This window comes from Salmo salar, chromosome 27 (genome assembly GCF_965601325.2).
Source record: "Salmo salar chromosome 27, fSalSal1, whole genome shotgun sequence".
In the NCBI taxonomy this organism is placed as follows: domain Eukaryota; kingdom Metazoa; phylum Chordata; class Actinopteri; order Salmoniformes; family Salmonidae; genus Salmo; species Salmo salar.
In genome coordinates this window covers 16,504,296-16,523,431 of record NC_138317.1, presented here as the reverse complement: position 1 = coordinate 16,523,431, position 19,136 = coordinate 16,504,296, and the positions used below count along the sequence as shown (strand labels likewise).

The 19,136-nt window shown below is 40.2% G+C and overlaps 2 protein-coding genes across 2 annotated transcripts; one reads left to right on the top strand and one right to left on the bottom strand.

The window, feature by feature from the left end:
* The first annotated feature begins 1,851 nt into the window (after positions 1-1,851).
* mterf1 (mitochondrial transcription termination factor 1) lies at positions 1,852-6,306 on the top strand. Its single transcript, XM_014177711.3, has 2 exons — positions 1,852-1,987; positions 2,969-6,306. The coding sequence occupies exon 2, from the start codon at positions 2,999-3,001 to the stop codon at positions 4,160-4,162; it is 1,164 nt and encodes a 387-aa protein (XP_014033186.1). The 5' UTR covers positions 1,852-1,987; positions 2,969-2,998; the 3' UTR covers positions 4,163-6,306.
* Positions 6,307-7,534: 1,228 nt separating this feature from the next.
* On the bottom strand, positions 7,535-15,550 carry LOC106588533 (E3 ubiquitin-protein ligase TRIM35). The gene is made up of 6 exons (XM_014177660.3): positions 14,877-15,550; positions 11,900-11,995; positions 11,432-11,662; positions 11,038-11,060; positions 8,755-8,885; positions 7,535-8,592 (listed from the first exon to the last, which is right to left on the bottom strand). The coding sequence occupies exons 1-6, from the start codon at positions 15,504-15,506 to the stop codon at positions 8,042-8,044; spliced, it is 1,662 nt and encodes a 553-aa protein (XP_014033135.3). The 5' UTR covers positions 15,507-15,550; the 3' UTR covers positions 7,535-8,041.
* Between the last annotated feature and the right edge of the window lie 3,586 nt (positions 15,551-19,136).

The window sequence follows — 19,136 nt, the reverse complement described above, 5'->3', positions numbered from 1 at the left end:
TTTCCCATATGAATCTTCTCTTTGTACCAGACTCGGTTAAAATGCCTTTTGTTTCTTTTTTCTGTATTTATTTATCTGTATACAGTTGAAGTCGGAAGTTTACATACACCTTAGCCAAATACATTTAAACTCAGTTTTTCACAATTCCTGACATTAAATCTTAGTAAAAATTCCCTGTCTTATGTCAGTTAGGATCACCACTTTATTTTAAGAATGTGGAATGTCAGAATAATAGTAGAGAGAATGATTTATTTCAGCTTTTATTTCTTTCATCACATTCCCAGTGGGTCAGAAGTTTACATACACTCAATTAGTATTTGGTAGCATTGCCTTTAAATTGTTTAACTTGGGTCAAACGTTTTGGATAGACTTCCACAAGCTTCCCACAATACGTTGGGTGAATTTTGGCCCATTCCTCCTGATAGAGCTGGTGTAACTGAGTCAGGTTGTAGGCCTCCTTGCTCCCACACACTTTTTCAGTTCTGCCCACAAATTTTACATGGGATTGAGGTCAGTGTTTTGTGATGGCCACTCCAATACCTTGACTTTGTTGTCCTTAAGCCATTTTGCCACCACTTTGGAAGTATGCTTGGGGTCATTGTCCATTTGGAAGACGCATTTGCGACCAAGCTTTAACTTCCTAACTGATGTCTTGAGATGTTGCTTCAATATATTCACATAATTTTCCTCCCTCATGATGCCATCTATTTTGTGAAGTGCACCAGTCCCTCCTGCAGCAAAGCACCCCCACAACATGATGCTGCCATCCCCGTGCTTCACGGTTGGGATGGTGTTCTTCGGCTTACAAGCCTCCCCCTTTGGCAGCCCTTTGGCAGCCTCCCCCACTTGGCAGCCAGGACCACCCACTGGGGAGCCAGGCCCAGCCAATCAGAATGAGTTTTTCCCCACAAATGGGCTTTATTACAGACAGAAATACTCATCAGCAACACCTCCACCCCACTCAGACAACTCCACAGATGAAGAAGCCTAATGTGGAGGTCCTGGGCTGGCGTGGTTACACGTGGTCTGCGGTTGTGTAGCCGGTTGGGCATACTACCAAATTCTGTAAAATGATGTTGGAGGCAGTTTACGGAAGAGAAATTAACATTAAATTCTCTGGCAGCAGCTCTGGTGGACATTCCTGCAGTCAGCATGCCAATTGCACACATCCTCAAAAATTGAGACATCTGTGGCATTGTGTCATGTGACAAAACTGCACATTTTAAAGTGGCCTTTTATTGTCCCCAGCACAAGGTGCACCTGTGTAATGTAATGATCATGCTGTTTAATCAGATTTTTGATATGCCACACCTGTCAGGTAGATGGATTCTCTTGGCAAATTATAAATGCTCGCTAACAGGGATGTAACAAATTTGTGCACAAACTTTGAGAGAAATAAACATTTTGTGCATATGGAACATTTCTGGGATTTTTATTTCAGCTCATGAAACATGGGACCAACACTTTACATGTTGTTTGTATTTTGTTCAGTTTTTTATATATTTTTTAATTTAACCTTTATTTAACCTTATTTAACTAGGTAAGTCAGTTAAGAACAAATTCATATTTACAATGACGGCCTACCCCGGCCAAAGCCCTTTTAGTGGTGAATCACAATTATGATTACACTGGGCCTGTAAACATACAGTAGCATAACGTTATAACTCTGTCATATGGTAAAGAAAGCCAATTATATAAATATGACAGCAAATGCAGAATTACAGGAGGCAGGAATAACAATAATTATGTTTATTCCTATACACCTCTTACAGAAATTGAATGGCGCCATCCAAGGACTTCTGGCGCCCTCTAGCGTATTGCTATATATTGCATGGCATTACAAACTGCACGTCCACCCCCACAGCAAGAGTGCGCTAAAGGCTTTACGGGAAATGAATGTAAACAAGCTACCTGCTTGTTCCTCGTTTGTTGGTCATCGGGAAACGGCGTGCAGTGTGTGGTAGAGGAGAAACCAAACAAAAGAAGGGTGAGCTGTTATTAAGACAAATAGCTAACTTTCAATAATGATTTGTTTAGGTAGCTAGCTAACGTTAGTTACTGTAATAATACACAAGCAAATTAATGTATTAAAAAAAGGGTTTGATATGTGGCACAAAGCGTGCACTGTCAATGGGAGAGTAGACCAAATATGTCCGGTTGGTATTGCATAACTTCTTAAGGATCGGTAGTGCATCATTTACAGTAGCTAATGACTAACGTAAGTAACTGCTTTTAGCAACGCTAGTATTTACACACTACTATCGTTGGAATTAGTTGACAAAAAAAACGGATAGTCTGCCAGAAGTTAAGGAACATTCCATTTAAACTTTGCCAATTGTCCGTAAGATTGGTCCTTATTCAGGGGGAAAATGAGAAAAATTATCTAATAGAACATAAATTAAACAAACTTTCCAAACGTGGGTCTGTTGTAGAATCACCTCTCTGCCTACGTTTGGTAATGAAGTTCCATTAGATATGTGTCCCCCCCAATGCATATGGATCAAGCTTACAGACAATCGACAGAGTAAGTTGAAATATAATTGTATTTAGCTCCGTTTTTTTGCAATCTAATTCCCAGCAACGTCAGCTAGCATGCAGGCTAAATGCGTGCTTACATTTAGCTAACTAGGCTGTTATAACTAGCTACTTATCTCCATGAAACACTTACAATAGATTGTAAACACTGATAGCTTGTTAGCTTGTATATGTGGGACTTGTATTAATTATAGCTAGAAGCTACTGCAGTGCTGCTGAATGGTGCACAAACTGAGGGACTATAAAATGACTCTATTCTCTGCACAGCTGTTTGGAGAAACCTTTTTATAATATCTCGTCCTGCTTAGAGAATGCACAAAGTAGCTTGACTTTGATCAGTATCATTAATGAGTTCAGTAGACTTTAAATGTCCACTATAATTTCACTGGAGGTAGAATTTATTGATAATATTATCATGTATTATTTCCTCTAGGTCTGATGTCATGTTTCAACCGTGTTGAAGATGACATTAATGCCAGGAGTCCAGGGTCTGCTAGGCCTTCACAGAACCCTTGTACCAGCTTTTAGCTGCTTTGTCTCATCTCCCGCCCAGCTGACATCTGTCGGTCTTCCCAGGTTACTTTGCACCATCACTGCAACTGTCAGCGACTCAAAGCCTTCAGTGGGACCTGAGAATGAGTCCTTGCTGGAGAGCTTGACCTTCATGGGGGTGGACGTGAAGATGGTGCGCCAGCGCCAACCGGGAGTGCTTCGCAAGGTCATCACCAATGAGCAAGGTCTGGCTCACTTTCTCCATGGCAAAGGCGCTAGCCGCAAAGTGGTGGCCGGCATCATCTCCCGGTACCCACGAGCCATCACTCGCTCGGGCGAGCACTTGGAGCAACGCTGGGCGATGTGGCGGAGTGTCTTCAAGAGCGACAGCGAAATCGTCAGCATTCTGGACCGCTCGCCCGAGTCCTTCTTCCGTTCGAGCGACAACGACAACCTGGAGAAGAACATCGTGTTCCTGGGATCGCTGGGCCTCAACACCAAGGACCTCCACCGCCTGCTGACCACGGCGCCACGGACCTTCTCCAACAGTGTCGAGCTCAACCGTCAGATGGTGGAGTTCCTGGAAGACGTGTGCGCCGAGTTGGGTGGAGAGGACCCTGGGCAGTTCGCCAAGGTAGTGATTTCCCGAAATCTCTATATCCTCATCCGTAGCACCAAGAGGGTGAAGGCAAACATTGACTTCCTCAAGGCGACTTTCAAGATGAGTGATCCAGAGCTGCTGGCTCTGCTGCAGGGGGCTGGGGCAGAAATCCTGGACCTCTCTAACGAGTACCTGAAGCGAAACCTCAAGATGCTTCAGGAGAAGCTGGTGTCTCTCGGCTGTCGGAAAGTCGACGTCAAGAAACTGATCGTCTGCTACCCCACTGTGCTGTTCATCGGATCGGATACGCTGAGTTCAAAACTGGACTGTCTATTAAAGGGAGGGATCACTATGAGGCAGATATTGGAGAAACCTAAAGTCCTGGAGTACAGCACGCAGAACATCACAGGGCGACTAGAGGAGCTGCATAAACTCCGTTATGACTTTGAAAAGAACGGCATCAACATTCTGGACTCTAGCCGAAAACGGTTCGACGCCAAGTTGGAAAGACTGGCTGTCTCGTCAGAGGAATGAGTTGTATCAATGTTTGGGTTATGCTTAGAATGAATCAGACATTTTGTTGCACTAGATTTTTGTCATTGCTGCCTGAAGCATGACCTCTACATATCACTGTCCTCCTCCTAAACTATAGAATTTGATTGTGCATAGCTGTAATAAGCAAGGTATACGGTAGGTAAAACAAGTCAATGATAAAGAGAATCATGTCAGTATCAGGAAACATTTATTTTAATGTAAACCAAAAAGAGTAAGTCTATGTAAAGTAGTATCATCATATTTGATCTATGATTTAGATTTTTACGTAAGCTAACGAACTGTGCATTGTAGTACTGTGTCAATGTATTTCTCATGATTGATTCTGAGGCACCTTATTGAACTTACCAATGGTTTTACAGAACTGTAAACTGCCAAGAGGCATTTTCCCTGACAGATTCTCAAACTTCTCTTTTGCCAGATGAGTTGTCTGATGAGAAATCAGCCAAACCCTTTCTTCCTAGCTTACAGTGCATTCGGGAAAGTGTTCAGACCCCTAGACCTTTACCACATTTTGTTACGTTACAGCCTTACTCTAAAATTTATGAAATAAATACAAATTCTCATTGATCTACACACAATACCCCATAATGACAACGCAAAACAGGTTTTTAGTTGTATTACAAATGATTTACATAAGGATTAAGACCCTTTGCAATGACACAAGAAATTGAGCTCCAGTGCATCCTGTTTCCATTAATCATCCTTGAGCTGTTTCTACAACTTGGAGTCCACCTGTGGTAAATTCAATTGATTGGATATGATTTGGAAAGGCACACACCTGTCTATGTAAGGTCCCACAGTTGACAGTGCATGTCAGAGCAAAAACCAAGCCTTGAGGTTGAAGGAATTGTCCGTAGAGCGCCGAGACAGTATTGTGTCGAGGCACAGATCTGGGGAAGGGTACAATAACATTTCTGCAGAATTGAAGGTCCCCAAGAACAAAGTAGCCACCATCATTCTTAAATGGAAGAAGTTTGGAACCACCAAGAGCAATTGGGGGAGAAGGGACTTGGTCAGGTAGGTTACCAAGAACCCGATGGTCACTCTGAAAGAGCTCCAGAGTTCTTCTGTGGAGATGGGAGAACCTTCCAGAAGGACAACCATCTCTGCAGCACTCTACCAATCAGGCATTTATGGTAGAGTGGCCAGACAGAAGCCAATCCTCAGTAAAAGGCACATGACAACCTGCTTGAAGCTTGCCAAAAGGCTTCTAAAGACTCAAACCATGAGAAACAAGATTCTCTGGTCTGATGAAACCAAGATTGAACTCTTTGGCTTGAATGCCAAGCATGACGTCTGGAGGACACCTGGCACCATCACTATGATGAAGCATGGTGGTGGCAGCATCATGCTGTGGGGATGTTTTTCAGCGGCAGGGACTGGGAGACTGGTCAGGATCGAGGGAATGATGAATGGAACAAAGTACAGAGATCCTTAATGAATACCTGCTCCAGAGCACTCAGGACCTCAGACTGGGGGGAAGGTTCACCTTCCAACAGGACAATGCAGGAGTGGCTTTGGGACAAGTCTCAATGTTCTTGAGTGGCCCAGCCAGAGCCTGAACTTGATCCTGATCGAACATCTCTGGAGAGACCTGAAAATAGCTGTGCAGCGATGCTCCCATTCTAACCTGACAGAGCTTGAGAGGATCTGCAGAGATGAATGGGAGAAACTCCCCAAATACAGGTGTGCCAAGCTTGTACCATCATACCCAAGAAGACTCAAGGCTGTAATTGCTGCCAAAGGTGCTTTAACAAAGTAAAGGTTCTGAATAGTTAGTAAATGTGTTATTTATTTTATACATTTTGCAAAAATGTATAAAAACCTGTTTTTGCTTTGTCATTATGGAGTATTGTGTGTAGATTAATGAGGGGGGAAAAAACGATTGAATCCATTTTAGAATAAGGCTAACAAAATGTGGAAAAAGTCAAGGGGTCTGAATTCTTTCTGAATGCACTGAATCTGCCTGAATTAATGAATATGTGAAAAATCAAGGTTGTTTGAATTGCATCACAAAAACTGATGCATTAGGTTTACTATAAGTAATAGTTATGTATGTTCTCTGTTTGATGCAAATATATGCCAATGAACGGTAATAAAATGACAGTTGATACTTTAATTAACCTTATGGATTTAAAACGTCACTTTCTGTATTTTGAAAGTTCTATATCTTGAATTGAGTGCATTAATCTGAAAACGTGCAGAGAGTCTACCTGCAATTAATGGTATTCAATATAATTTTGTATCCATATTCTACAGTGAAAGGCTACAGTGCAATTTTCATTGAACTGAGCAATGGATGGCATTCTGCTAACACAAGAGAATGAGAGAGGGAGATGATCGTTTCGGCAAAACCAATAAGTGTTCGAGGAGTGTTTCAATTTGTTGGTAGGTGGAAAAAGTACCCAATTGTCATACTTGAATAAAAGTAAAGATACCTTAATAGATAATGACTTGAGTAAAATTGAAAGTCAACCAGTAAAATACTACTTGAGTAAAAGTCTACAATTATTTGGTTTTAAATATACTTAAGTATCAAAAGTAAATGTAATTGCAAAAATATACTCAAGTAATAAAAGTCAAAGTATAAATGATTTAAAATTCCTTATTAAACAAACCAGACGGCACCATTTTCTTGTTTTTTATATTTACGGACAGCCAGTGGCAGACTAACACTCGGAAATAATTTACAAATTAAGCGTTTGTGTTTAGAGTCTGCCAGATCAGAGGCAGTAAGGATGACCAGGGATGTTCTCATGTTAAGTGCGTAAATTTGACAATTTTCCTGTCCTGCTAATCATTCAAAATGTAGGCTTTGGGTGTCAGGGAAAATGTACGGTGGAAAAAGTTGATTATTTTCATTAGGAATGTAGTAACGTAAAAGTTACCACCCAGCACCATAGCAAACTTTCATTGACTATACACTTGTATGCAGAAGTTTTTAAATCTGACACACCCACTTTGAATCATGCTTTTTTGTCAGAGAAAAACATGCACACGTTTAAAAAAATAAATAAAATTGTACTTATTGTTTTATCTAAAAAATTAACTTCATTAGTTATCACTTTACACATTTATTTTGGGATCCACCCATGGAAACGTAATTTGCCTAATGACTTGCGAGTGGAGAAGGACTGTCTCATTTCAAGCAATCCGATTTCCATCCACGTTCACTCTCCTCGCAGACTCTCTTCGATTAATTTTTGACCTTTTTCAAAAGGAGGTGAGAGAGGACGCAGGAGGTGAGCAAATCTAATTCATAGTAGGCCAGAGAATAGGACAAACTTTTTTCCAATGGTAGACAGGCCTCCTCTGGTGTTAGAATCCGGTACTACAATAACTCAAATCAGATTATTTCAACCCAAAGCTTTATTATGATTGCTTTCATAAATGTGTTACGATTGCCTTGCGTATACATCCTCCTTTCTGAGAACACAAGGAAGAATTGGATCAAGAAAAGGTTACAATAACTTTACCGCTACGTGTCAAAAACTTTACTGCTAAAAGCCGAGCTGAGTACAAGAGTCAATCATTACCCACAGCAATTTAAATATTACATTTTAATAATTGATTTAAGGGTTTTATAACATGCCCTTTGATTGTCATTAAAGTAGATTAGATTGTCATTAAAGTTGAATTAGCATACTAAAATGACACCAACTCTGTATGTATGAATATCCACATGTTCATGATATATTCCTCAATGACTCTAAATTATGTATTTGTTGAATTTCTACTAAATATGAAATACTACCTTTCATGAACATTTCTATTCAGTCTTTACAAGGAATGACAACCCATATCCCGCTAGAAAGGCTTTCTATGATGCTATGATCTATGAAATATTCCTTGTTAAATTTAGGATAACAGTACTTTTAGAGACACCTTTGAGGGGCAGATCTGGAGGAATCCAGGTTTACTGGCATCTTTACATTTTCCAATGGAGAAGTATGGGAAGAGTCTCTCATTAAATGTGTCTTTGTGAGTGTAGATTTTTGACATGTCACGGGAGTCATAGAAGGACAATTCCCCTCCTCTGTAATCTAGTTGCACAATAATCCTTTGGGGTCTCCTCTTCAGAGCAAGAAGCCTAGCCTCTGGATCTGTATACTCACTGTTTTCTAAACCTATAGCCCAGATTCCATATTTAGGATTTGCGAATGTCCTATCTTTTCTGTTGATTGAATCTTTAGCCACACCCAAATTCCAGCTGGGGTGGTTCCCCACCTCCACCTCCCAGCTGTGCTTTCCTGAGGTAAACCCTTCAGAACCCCAAATTTTTGCGTTAAACGTGCATCGCTCTGGATTATCTGGCATTATCCGCTGCATGCCTGAGTTTCGCACACTGGTCAGATCATCAGACAAAGTGAGAAAGCTGGGAGCAGTGTTGGGGTCCATAATCACGGGAGCTTGAAGATAAGGAGATACTCTGTTAGTTCTATACAGTGGATACCTTTTCTTTGGTATAGCTACATCATGAAAACTGACAATAAAGACAAGTTGTGTTAAACCTACTCTCATCTACAATACATATTAATCACAAACACATTCTCTTTTAACTGTTTACTCACTGTGGTTAGCAATCACCAGCATCTTCTCCCAGACTCTGAACTTGAGGTTACCCAGGTGTTTGGCCACATCTATGAGCAATCCCGGTAATATTGCAGGATCTTGTGGTGTGCACTGCAGCTGGGCCCTACAACTGTAAATCATAATAATGGGTGAGTGTTCTCCTTAGCTTGTAAGGAGTCTATGGACAAGGAATGAGTCCTCCTAACCGCTAATGTTAGCATTAAAAAAACAATGGAAATCAATTAACCTGATATCAAAATGTTTTAAATTAATGCCCAAATAATCTGAGATACTTCAAACCAAGTCATTGAGCTACACAATCCCTTTCAGAAGGTGTTGTTGTGATATTAAATATACTGCTCAAAAAATAAAGGGAACACTAAAATAACACATCCTAGATCTGAATGAATGAAATAATCTTATTAAATACTTTTTTCTTTACATAGTTGAATGTGCTGACAACAAAATCCCACAAAAATAATCAATGGAAATCCAATTTATCAACCCATGGAGGTCTGGATTTGGAGTCACACTCAAAATTAAAGTGGAAAACCACACTACAGGCTGATCCAACTTTGATGTAATGTCCTTAAAACAAGTCAAGATGAGGCTCAGTAGTGTGTGTGGCCTCCACGTGCCTGTATGACCTCCCTACAACGCCTGGGCATGCTCCTGATGGGGTGGCGGATGGTCTCCTGAGGGATCTCCTCCCAGACCTGGACTAAAGCATCTGCCAACTCCTGGACAGTCTGTGGTGCAACGTGGCGTTGGTGGATGGAGCGAGACATGATGTCCCAGATGTGCTCAATTGGATTCAGGTCTGGGGAACGGGCGGGCCAGTCCATAGCATCAATGCCTTCCTCTTGCAGGAACTGCTGACATACTCCAGCCACATGAGGTCTAGCATTGTCTTGCATTAGGAGGAGCCCAGGGCCAACCGCACCAGCATATGGTCTCACAAGGGGTCTGAGGATCTCATCTCGGTACCTAATGGCAGTCAGGCTACCTCTGGCGAGCACATGAAGGGCTGTGCGGCCCCCCAAAGAAATGCCACCCCACACCATGACTGACCCACCGCCAAACCGGTCATGCTGGAGGATGTTGCAGGCAGCAGAACGTTCTCCACGGCGTCTCCAGACTCTGTCACGTCTGTCACATGTGCTCAGTGTGAACCTGCTTCATCTGTGAAGAGCACAGGGCGCCAGTGGCGAATTTGCCAATCTTGGTGTTCTCTGGCAAATGCCAAATGTCCTGCACGGTGTTGGGCTGTAAGCACAACCCCCACCTGTGGACGTCGGGCCCTCATACCACCCTCATGGAGTCTGTTTCTGACTGTTTGAGCAGACACATGCACATTTGTGGCCTGCTGGAGGTCATTTTGCAGGGCTCTGGCAGTGCTTCTCCTGCTCCTCCTTGCACAAAGGCGGAGGTAGCGGTCCTGCTGCTGGGTTGTTGCCCTCCTACGGCCTCCTCCACGTCTCCTGATGTACTGGCCTGTCTCCTGGTAGCGCCTCCATGCTCTGGACACTACGCTGACAGACACAGCAAACCTTCTTGCCACAGCTCGCATTGATGTGCCATCCTGGATGAGCTGCACTACCTGAGCCACTTGTGTGGGTTGTAGACTCCGTCTCATGCTACCACTAGAGTGAAAGCACCGCCAGCATTCAAAAGTGACCAAAACATCAGCCAGGAAGCATAGGAACGGAGAAGTGGTCTGTGGTCACCACCTGCAGAACCACTTCTTTATTGGGGGTATCTTGCTAATTGCCTATAATTTCCACCTGTTGTCTATTCCATTTGCACAACAGCATGTGAAATTTATTGTCAATCAGTGTTGCTTCCTAAGTGGACAGTTTGATTTCACAGAAGTGTGATTGACTTGGAGTTACATTGTGTTGTTTAAGTGTTCCCTTTATTTTTTTGAGCAGTGTATATATATATATTACAATTGTGCCTGCTGTCTATAAGGTTTTTGGTCAAATTAGGAGTAGCACTTATCAATTAAGAGTATGGTTTGATTTATTGCTAATCCAATATGGCAGCTTGATTACATATTTCTGCTTGATCATTGCATGCATTGATAATGCACATTGGTGTGTTCCAGTACAATTGTACTTGGGTTGAGCTTGACACCAAGGATCTTCCAGCAATTCACGAACACAATCCATTCAAATATTGAGATGTGATTTTTAGGCCATATCGTTTTGTGTAAGAGGAGTCATTTCTCTATATCAGTAACAAGCAGTATGATATTGAGAAAGACAAGATATTGGACATACCTCATTTGGATGTTTTTGTAGCTCTAGCAATGAGAAGACAGAGGAAAACTGAATGTTAATCATATTATGCTAGAATATAGTCAAGAACACATTGGAATATCCTATGCAGAAAACAACCGATGAAACCTTAGACAAGGATTCAAAGCCATCATCATAATGGATTCTATCCCAAAAGCTGCAGTAATGTCTCTCTATTCTTATCAGCAACAGCTCCTTGGGGAGTATACGTCACCCACAATCATATTGATTGCACTGCATATTGTGGTGGTGATACTGTAAAATGATCTAATCCGTACCCTTAAACTAAACCGCTAGCATTGCATGTCCGTTATCCTAACTAACAGATGCAACATGCAATGTTTGCAGTCCAGTTTTGGGATTACTGTGTACATACCTTCAGAAAGCGCAAATCCTGCTTCTTTAAGTCTTGCTCCAAAGTAGTGATACTCGTTGTAAGAGATGAGATTTGGTCGTGAATGATCTTCATTTCTGTGGTCATAGTATCTCTCTTCTGCTGCTCTTCCTTCCTCAGCTCACCTAGTCTGGCCTTCTCTTCATCTCTCAGAAACTGGTGAAGCTTCTCAAACGCCTCCTTTATCTGCCTCTCAGTGTCCACCAACTGTGTCTATGACAATGAAGCATCTTAATTAGCAAAAATACCGGGTTGGGGCTCATGATATCATGATTTTGGTAGAAAGGTAGAAAAAGTGAAGAGTCTTTAGAACATTTCAGAACAATTAATAGAAAAGACAATAAATTAACCAATTTAAAAAGTACAAAGTAAAAAAGTCTGTTCAATTTAATTCAGATAAAATTCTATATTTGTATTTTATTTTGTTGCTTCCATTGCCAGTACACTTACCTTTGTGTGTTGAACAATATGCTTGTATTTTCTCTCAGTCTCAGTACATTTCTTCAGATTGTCCTGCAAAGGCTTCAAGTTCAGCATCAGCTTTTCCTGTGTGACATTGTACAGGTTGTTAATATAGCCCAACCTGGTCTGAGTATTTCATATTATTCTGTAGGTAAATCCAGGACACTCCATTTAGTATATGTTCTGTTTCGTATGGTATGTATTAATTTTTGGATGTCCATCACCCATTTTGTATGATATGTTACGAATTACAATCTGTATTATATGTTAAGAATTTGAAAAATGTATTGTTATGAATTTGCAAAATGTATGGTATGTTACGAATTCCAGCTAGGTGGCTAATGTTAGAAAGACTAGGGGTTAGGGTTAAGTTTAGGCGATAGGTTAAAGGGTTAGGTGAGGGGTTAGCTAAAAGGATTTTTCCTGTGCCAAGCTGCAATGGTCCCTCAAAAACAATATAGGCACTGAACAAATTTCAGGGCTGCTGAGCGCAAACTTTAAGGTTGTGAACATTCTGTGCAACTTCCAGCACAGGTTTACTGTGAACACTGAGGCTGTATCCGCTTTAAGTTACAGTTTCAGGCAGTGGTCAAGTAGGCTAGTGTGGCTATTTGATCATAATGTAGGCCCACCAGAGTGGCCTACCATAAAAAACAATGGAGAAAATGCATCCCATAACATTTCAACATGGAAATAGCTGTTCTATCATTCAGCCTACAGTAGCAGCCAATGTGTGGTATTCAATGTAAGCCTACATTCCATGAGACCTTTGAAAAAAACTAGCAGGGCTTGACATTAACCTGATAATCCACTTGTCCTTCAGACAAGGAGGTGTTGTTTGATGCAAGAAACCACTTTACAAAATAAAATGCGTCACTGCACCATTATTACAGAGAATCAGACAAATTATGTTACCCTCTGGAATGGCTTAATTGATCATATTCCAGACTCGTTTTAGATGCAAATACTGTTGCAGTTGCACCAGCGGAATTTAAACCAAACAATATTTTTTTTAATGTAAGGCTTGATCATCATGAAAATGTATCCCCATTCCCCAATCAAATACCTTCATCGATACCACAAAAAAGACAAAGACAGCTTTTTATTCCAATCTGTCATCCCTCATAAATTCCGACATAATACTTTGGGATACGGGTGCTAAGTGAAAACAAGCATAGAAAATAGCATTGGCATTAATAATAAATAACAAAATTGTCAGGCTACTAGTATATTATACATATTTCAGTGATAACTTGGTTGATTAACAATATTGGGTTGTTGACTGTTTTTTTTAATATAAATAAAAAAAGGCAGTGTAGTTCACCGTTGCCCAGAATGCATTGCTCCATTAACTTTCAAAAGATTGTTTTTCGAAGTCGCACAAAATTGGTGTATTTTCACACGAATTAAGCCACACAAAACTCACAAAATCTGCTGAAATATTTTTTGTACATATTTGCATGAATTGAGTGTGAGATTGTATTGATGTTGTAAACACAGTCCAGTTCAAAAATAATAACATAGACCCCTATGTGGCAATAGTCTATTGGCAATCATGGGCAGCTTAGAGGGAACATTACTTAGCTGTATTCCGTTTCTTTTTATTGTAAAAAAAAACTCCCTAGTCCTTGCCCGATGACAAGCATACCCATAACATGATGCAGCATCTACCATGTTTGACAATACAGTATGAAGAGTGGTACTTAGTGATGTGTTGTGTTGGATTTCCCCAAAACATATTGCTTTGTATTCAGGATATGACGTTAATTTCTTTGCCACATTTCTTGCAGCATTACTCAAGTGTCTTTTTGCAAACAGGATATATGTTTTGGAATATTTTTATTCTGTACAGGCTTCCTTCTTTTCACTCTGTCATTTAGCTTAGTATTCTGGAGAAACTACAATGTTGTTGATCCATCCTCAGTTCTCTCATATAACAACTATTAAACTCTGTAACTGTTTTAAAATCACCATCGGCCTCATGGTGAAATCCCTGAGCAGTTTCCTTCCTGTCCAGCAACTGAGTGAGGAAGGACGCCTGTATTTTTTTAGTGACTGGGAGTATTTATCCAAAGCTTAATAACTTCACCATGCTCAAAGGAATATTCAATCTGCTTTTTTTATTTTTACATCTACGAAATGGTGCTCTTCTTTGCTAGGCATTGAAAAAATCCCTGGTCTTTGTGGTTGACTATGTGCTTGAAATTAACTACTCGATTGAGGGACCTTACAGATAATTGTATGTGTGGGGTACAGAGGTGGGGCAGTCATTCTAAAATCATGTTAACCACTATTATTGAACACAGAATGAGTCCATGCGACTTATTATGCAATTTGTTAAGCACATTTGTCCTCCTGAACTTATTTAGGCTTGCTATAAAAAAATGGGTTGTCTTAAAACAAAATTCCACTTCAACATTTTGGGATATTGTGTGTAGATCAGTGACACAATATCTAAATGTTATCCATTTTAAATTCAGTCTGTAACACAACAAAATGTGGAAAAAGTAAAGTGGTGTGAATACTTTCTTAATGCACTGTACATGCTCATCCTAATATACCTACTACTGTACATACCATTTTCTTCTCCAAATTATATATTTTCTATACACACTACATTTGTATATTCTGGATTCTGACACTGCTCAGTCTAATATATCTACTTTGGACTGTTATTTGTACTTTTTTGATTATTTGTGCATGTGTATTGTATTTGCTAGACATTCTACTGCACTGTTGGAGCTAGTAACATAATTTTGTTGCACTGCCATAACACCTGCAAACCTGTGTAGGCAACCAATAAACCTATATTTGATTTTTAAAAAGCCAGCTAAGGTGGCAGTGGCAAACAACACCAGGTTACACCAGGTGAGGTTAGAGGGGATGTGACTTAATCTCACCATGTAAAAATTATACCAGTAACATGTAGAACATGTAGAAATTTGAAATAGATGCACACATTTACCTTGAGGTCAACTACAGCCTTTTCTACAGCAATGACCTTGTGTCCAGAGTGTTGAGTCGGATTTTCACAGATGTTACACACAGCTTTCCCCTCGTCCATACAAAACCACTTATGCTTCTCTGCATGTTTACTGCACAAAACCTGTCCAGCCAGCCCAGGAAAAACTTGCTTTTCTTCAGTTCTTGAATCTGTGGACCTCCTTATTTCTTCCCTCCCTGAGCCTGTGGAACCCCCCTTTTTTCCCACACCTGATTCTATGGGCTCCCGTTTTTCTTCCATCCGTAAATCTTTGGACCCCCTCATTTCTTCCTCTGAGCTGGTGGACCCCCTCTTCTCTTCCTTCCCACAGCCTGTAGACCCGATCATTTCATCGGTCATTGAGTCAATGACGTACACCCTTTTCTCCCTCTTTGTGTATGAGTCTGCCAGGTCCTTCAGAGCAAAGTTAGGCATCCACCCTTTGGAAGATTTTCTCTTACAGATTGGACAGTTACTATTTTTTGTTTGATCCCAGAACTTGGAAATACAGCTGAAACAAAAATTGTGGAGGCAACTAAGAGACACAGGGTCTGTATAAATCTCAGAACACACATGGCAGCAAAGATAATTCTCAAGGAGAAAGTCTGCCATGTCTACACCTTGAAATGGCGTTTCTTCTCAGAGCAACTTGAGATTATCAAATGTTTATTGCAATATCACTTGCACATCAGCTCAAAGGTTCACCTATAAAAGGCCACAACGTCCGGGTTCAATAGTGCAGATGACTGAAATACTGTCAGACTTTAACCGTAACAATTATGAAGATATACTGTTTACGTGGTTTAGGAGTGTATATAGTCAAGCAAATTCTGAATTATATCACAATTAAAGTGATCATTCCCTTTCTTTTGATTTTCCCATGATGTCAAGCAAAGAAGCACTGAGTTTGAAGGTAGGCCTTGAAATACAGCCACAGGTACACCTCCAATTGACTCAAATTATGTCAATTAGCTTATCAGAAGCTAAAGCCATGACATCATTTTCTGGAATTTTCCCAGCTGTTTAAAGGCACAGTCAATTTAAACTTCTGACCCACTGGAATTGTGATACAGTGAATTATAAGTGAAATAATCTGTCTGTAAACAATTGTTGGAAAAATTACTTGTCATGCACAAAGTAGATGTCCTAACTGACTTGCCAAAACTACTTGCCAAACAACTAGTTTGTTAACAAGAAATTTGTGGAGTGGTTGAAAAACGAGTTTTAATGACTCCAACCTAAGTGTATATAAACTTCAACTGTACATGTGGTAAAGCCACACAGAAAGTTAGCAAAATTCTGGTAGTTTACTGGTAAACTTCAAAGATTTCCTCCCTTTGCAACTTCTTTAACCTTTACAGCAGTGGGCTAAATCATGCAGTGATGTCAGTGGGATATGTTGGTTACTTGAGCGTATCTCATATGGGTCTCAAGTGAGCATATGAGCAGGACTACTTGATTTTGGGTTGCAAAGCTACCAATAATTTACCAACGTTATTGGAATCTTCAGTAAATCTTCTGTAATTAACGGTCACCTGACATGTGCTTCTACATCTACATTGCTTGCGGTTTGGGGTTTTAGGCTGGGTTTCTATATAAGCACTTTGTGACATCTGCTGATGTAAAACGGTCTTCATAAATACATTTGATACCATGTCAGATATACAGTTGAAATATATGCAATTTTGAGTTTGAATCCCAATATTACACTTTACATAAATCACTGAAGACTGAAATATAACAAAACCGTTTGACATAGAAACACCAGATTTTCTCCTGTTTTTTTTGTTGGTACGTTTATTAATTAGGAAATCATGAAAGATATTTATAACATTCCACCCATGAAGCCACTAGGTCATTTGACTGCAGGAAAGGGTTACAGTTGCCCCCAGAACTATTTAAACAGCATAAGCCCTGTGAGTGTGTGACATCCCGTTTTTGTGCAGATTCCAGGCACAGGCACACACATTATTTTCTCCCTTTCAAAAATACTTTCTCATAATGATTCATGACATAGCATTTCTGTGTATTTCACTGTCACGTCCTGACCAGTAAAGGGGTCATTTTGTTATTATAGTTGGTCAGGACGTGGCAGGGGTGTGTTTGTTTTGTGTGTTTCGGGGTTTTTGGTTTATGTTCTATGTTTTCTATTTCTATGTGGGTTTTCTAGTTTGTCTATTTCTATGTTAGTTTTGGGAACGACCTCTAATTAGAAGCAGCTGGTTGCCGTTGCTTCTAATTGAAGGCCATATTTAAGTGGGTTTATTTTCACTTGTGTTTGTGGGTGGTTGTTTCTTTGTATAGCTGTGTAGCCTTACAGGGCTGTCGGTCGGTTTCTTGTCTTGTCTTGTCTTGTCTTGTCTTGTCTTGTCTTGTCTTGTCTTGTCTTGTTTTGTTTCAGTGTTCACGTTTAAATAAAAGTATAAGTATGAACACTTACCACGCTGCGTATTGGTCCGATATTTCTTACTCCTCAGAAGACGAAGATTATGACAGCCAAACCCGTTATTACCCTCTAAAATGTAATTATACCTTGTTATTTCGTCAATTCAAATGTTAACAGACAATGCTGGAGTTGACAGACGATGGAGACATGGGAATTCTAAATCCCAATTTTGGTCCAAGACAGCAGTGTGTAGCTGTCTAGTCTAGAGGGAGCACAATCCAACGTTATAGAGAGAGAGAGAGAATGCCTCAGGTATGATGCTGAAGAATCCCATGGCTCCTTGGCGTTGATACAGTAGGAAAAAAGGAAATCATTCAGTATGGACGGTCAATAGATTATTGAACATTATCATTTGCAGTGCTGTTTCTCATTTTCCCTATGCTATCAAAACCAATAACTGAATCTGACAGAGGAAAGTACATAACTAGTTTCGCAAAAATGCACATTATTATCTTCTGACAAAAAGTAATTATATTAAGTCACATGTCATAAGGAGACATCAATTGGGATGATTGATGTCATCTGGAATGTCACCTTCAGGTAAACAAAAACACAGAGAGAGAGCTGATTGGTGTTCCAGAGTGTTAGATGTACGGTGGCAGGGTTATAGACCAACCATGGCAACACAAACACCCCTTATACATTGCACTAATTCATCAGTAGCACAAGTAGTAAATGAATGACAAACATCTATGGAAATGTACACACACACACACACACACACACACACACACACACACACACACACACACACACACACACACACACACACACACACACACACACACACACACACACACAGTGACAATAAAATCCATAAGCTACAGGATTGTAACAAACCTAGCCTACTAACATCATGTTATGTAAAGTGTATGTTTTGCTGTGCTGTCAAAAAAAGGTCACATCTGATCAGGAACTGTCTGTTCCTTGTTCTCTCCAGGTCATGGATACAATAATAGTTATGGCTAATAGGCAGAGGCTTAGTGTGTAGTAGGCCTATATGAAGCAACCTGTAACATTTCTAAGTATGAAGATGCATGTGGAACTTTCTGTGATCCATGCCCAATTATCCCCATATCTATATGAAACATGTAACCTGTGATATATCTTCTTGTTCAGAACACATTGGACCCACCAAAAAGTTAACAAAAATGCCTTAAACTTTCAGTTTCAAAACATGCAGTAAACAAAACCTGAAAACACAACTCTCATGGCTCTGTATTGACTTATTTGTCTGAAAAAAGCTTTACAAAGTATTTCCTCTCTTAGTTTAGTCTCCGGCGTCAATGCTGTTTAAGGGAGAAGTTTTAAATAGAGACAAAACATTCAAGTTAAATAAAAGTGCAATAATACTCATTTAAATATGCAAAGTGAAAACAAACTGTAACAGATATCCTTTGGGCAGTAGCGGTGCATGTGTAAAATCACGGGGTAAGCCAAGCCAGAAAACAAATTCCATATTACAACCTATGTGTTATGATAATTGCGTTGTTTGCTCTATAACCGGTTAGTTCATATGCCTGTCCGGTGAAGTCCGCAAAACATATTGTATGTAACAAACAGTTACATGACCTACAGCATGGTGAAGCCATTTCCGGATGACTAAACAACTATTGATTTAGAACCACAGAGTTACACAACGCAAGTCGCAAAGAAAACAGGAGCTGCCTCCTCAATTCTAGCTCCATGTAACGGCTGTCGTCGGAAGAAGACCAAGGTGCAGCGGAGTTAGTGTTCATCATAAAAGGTTTTAATGATCAACGAACACTATACAAAAGAAACCAAAAAAACGACTA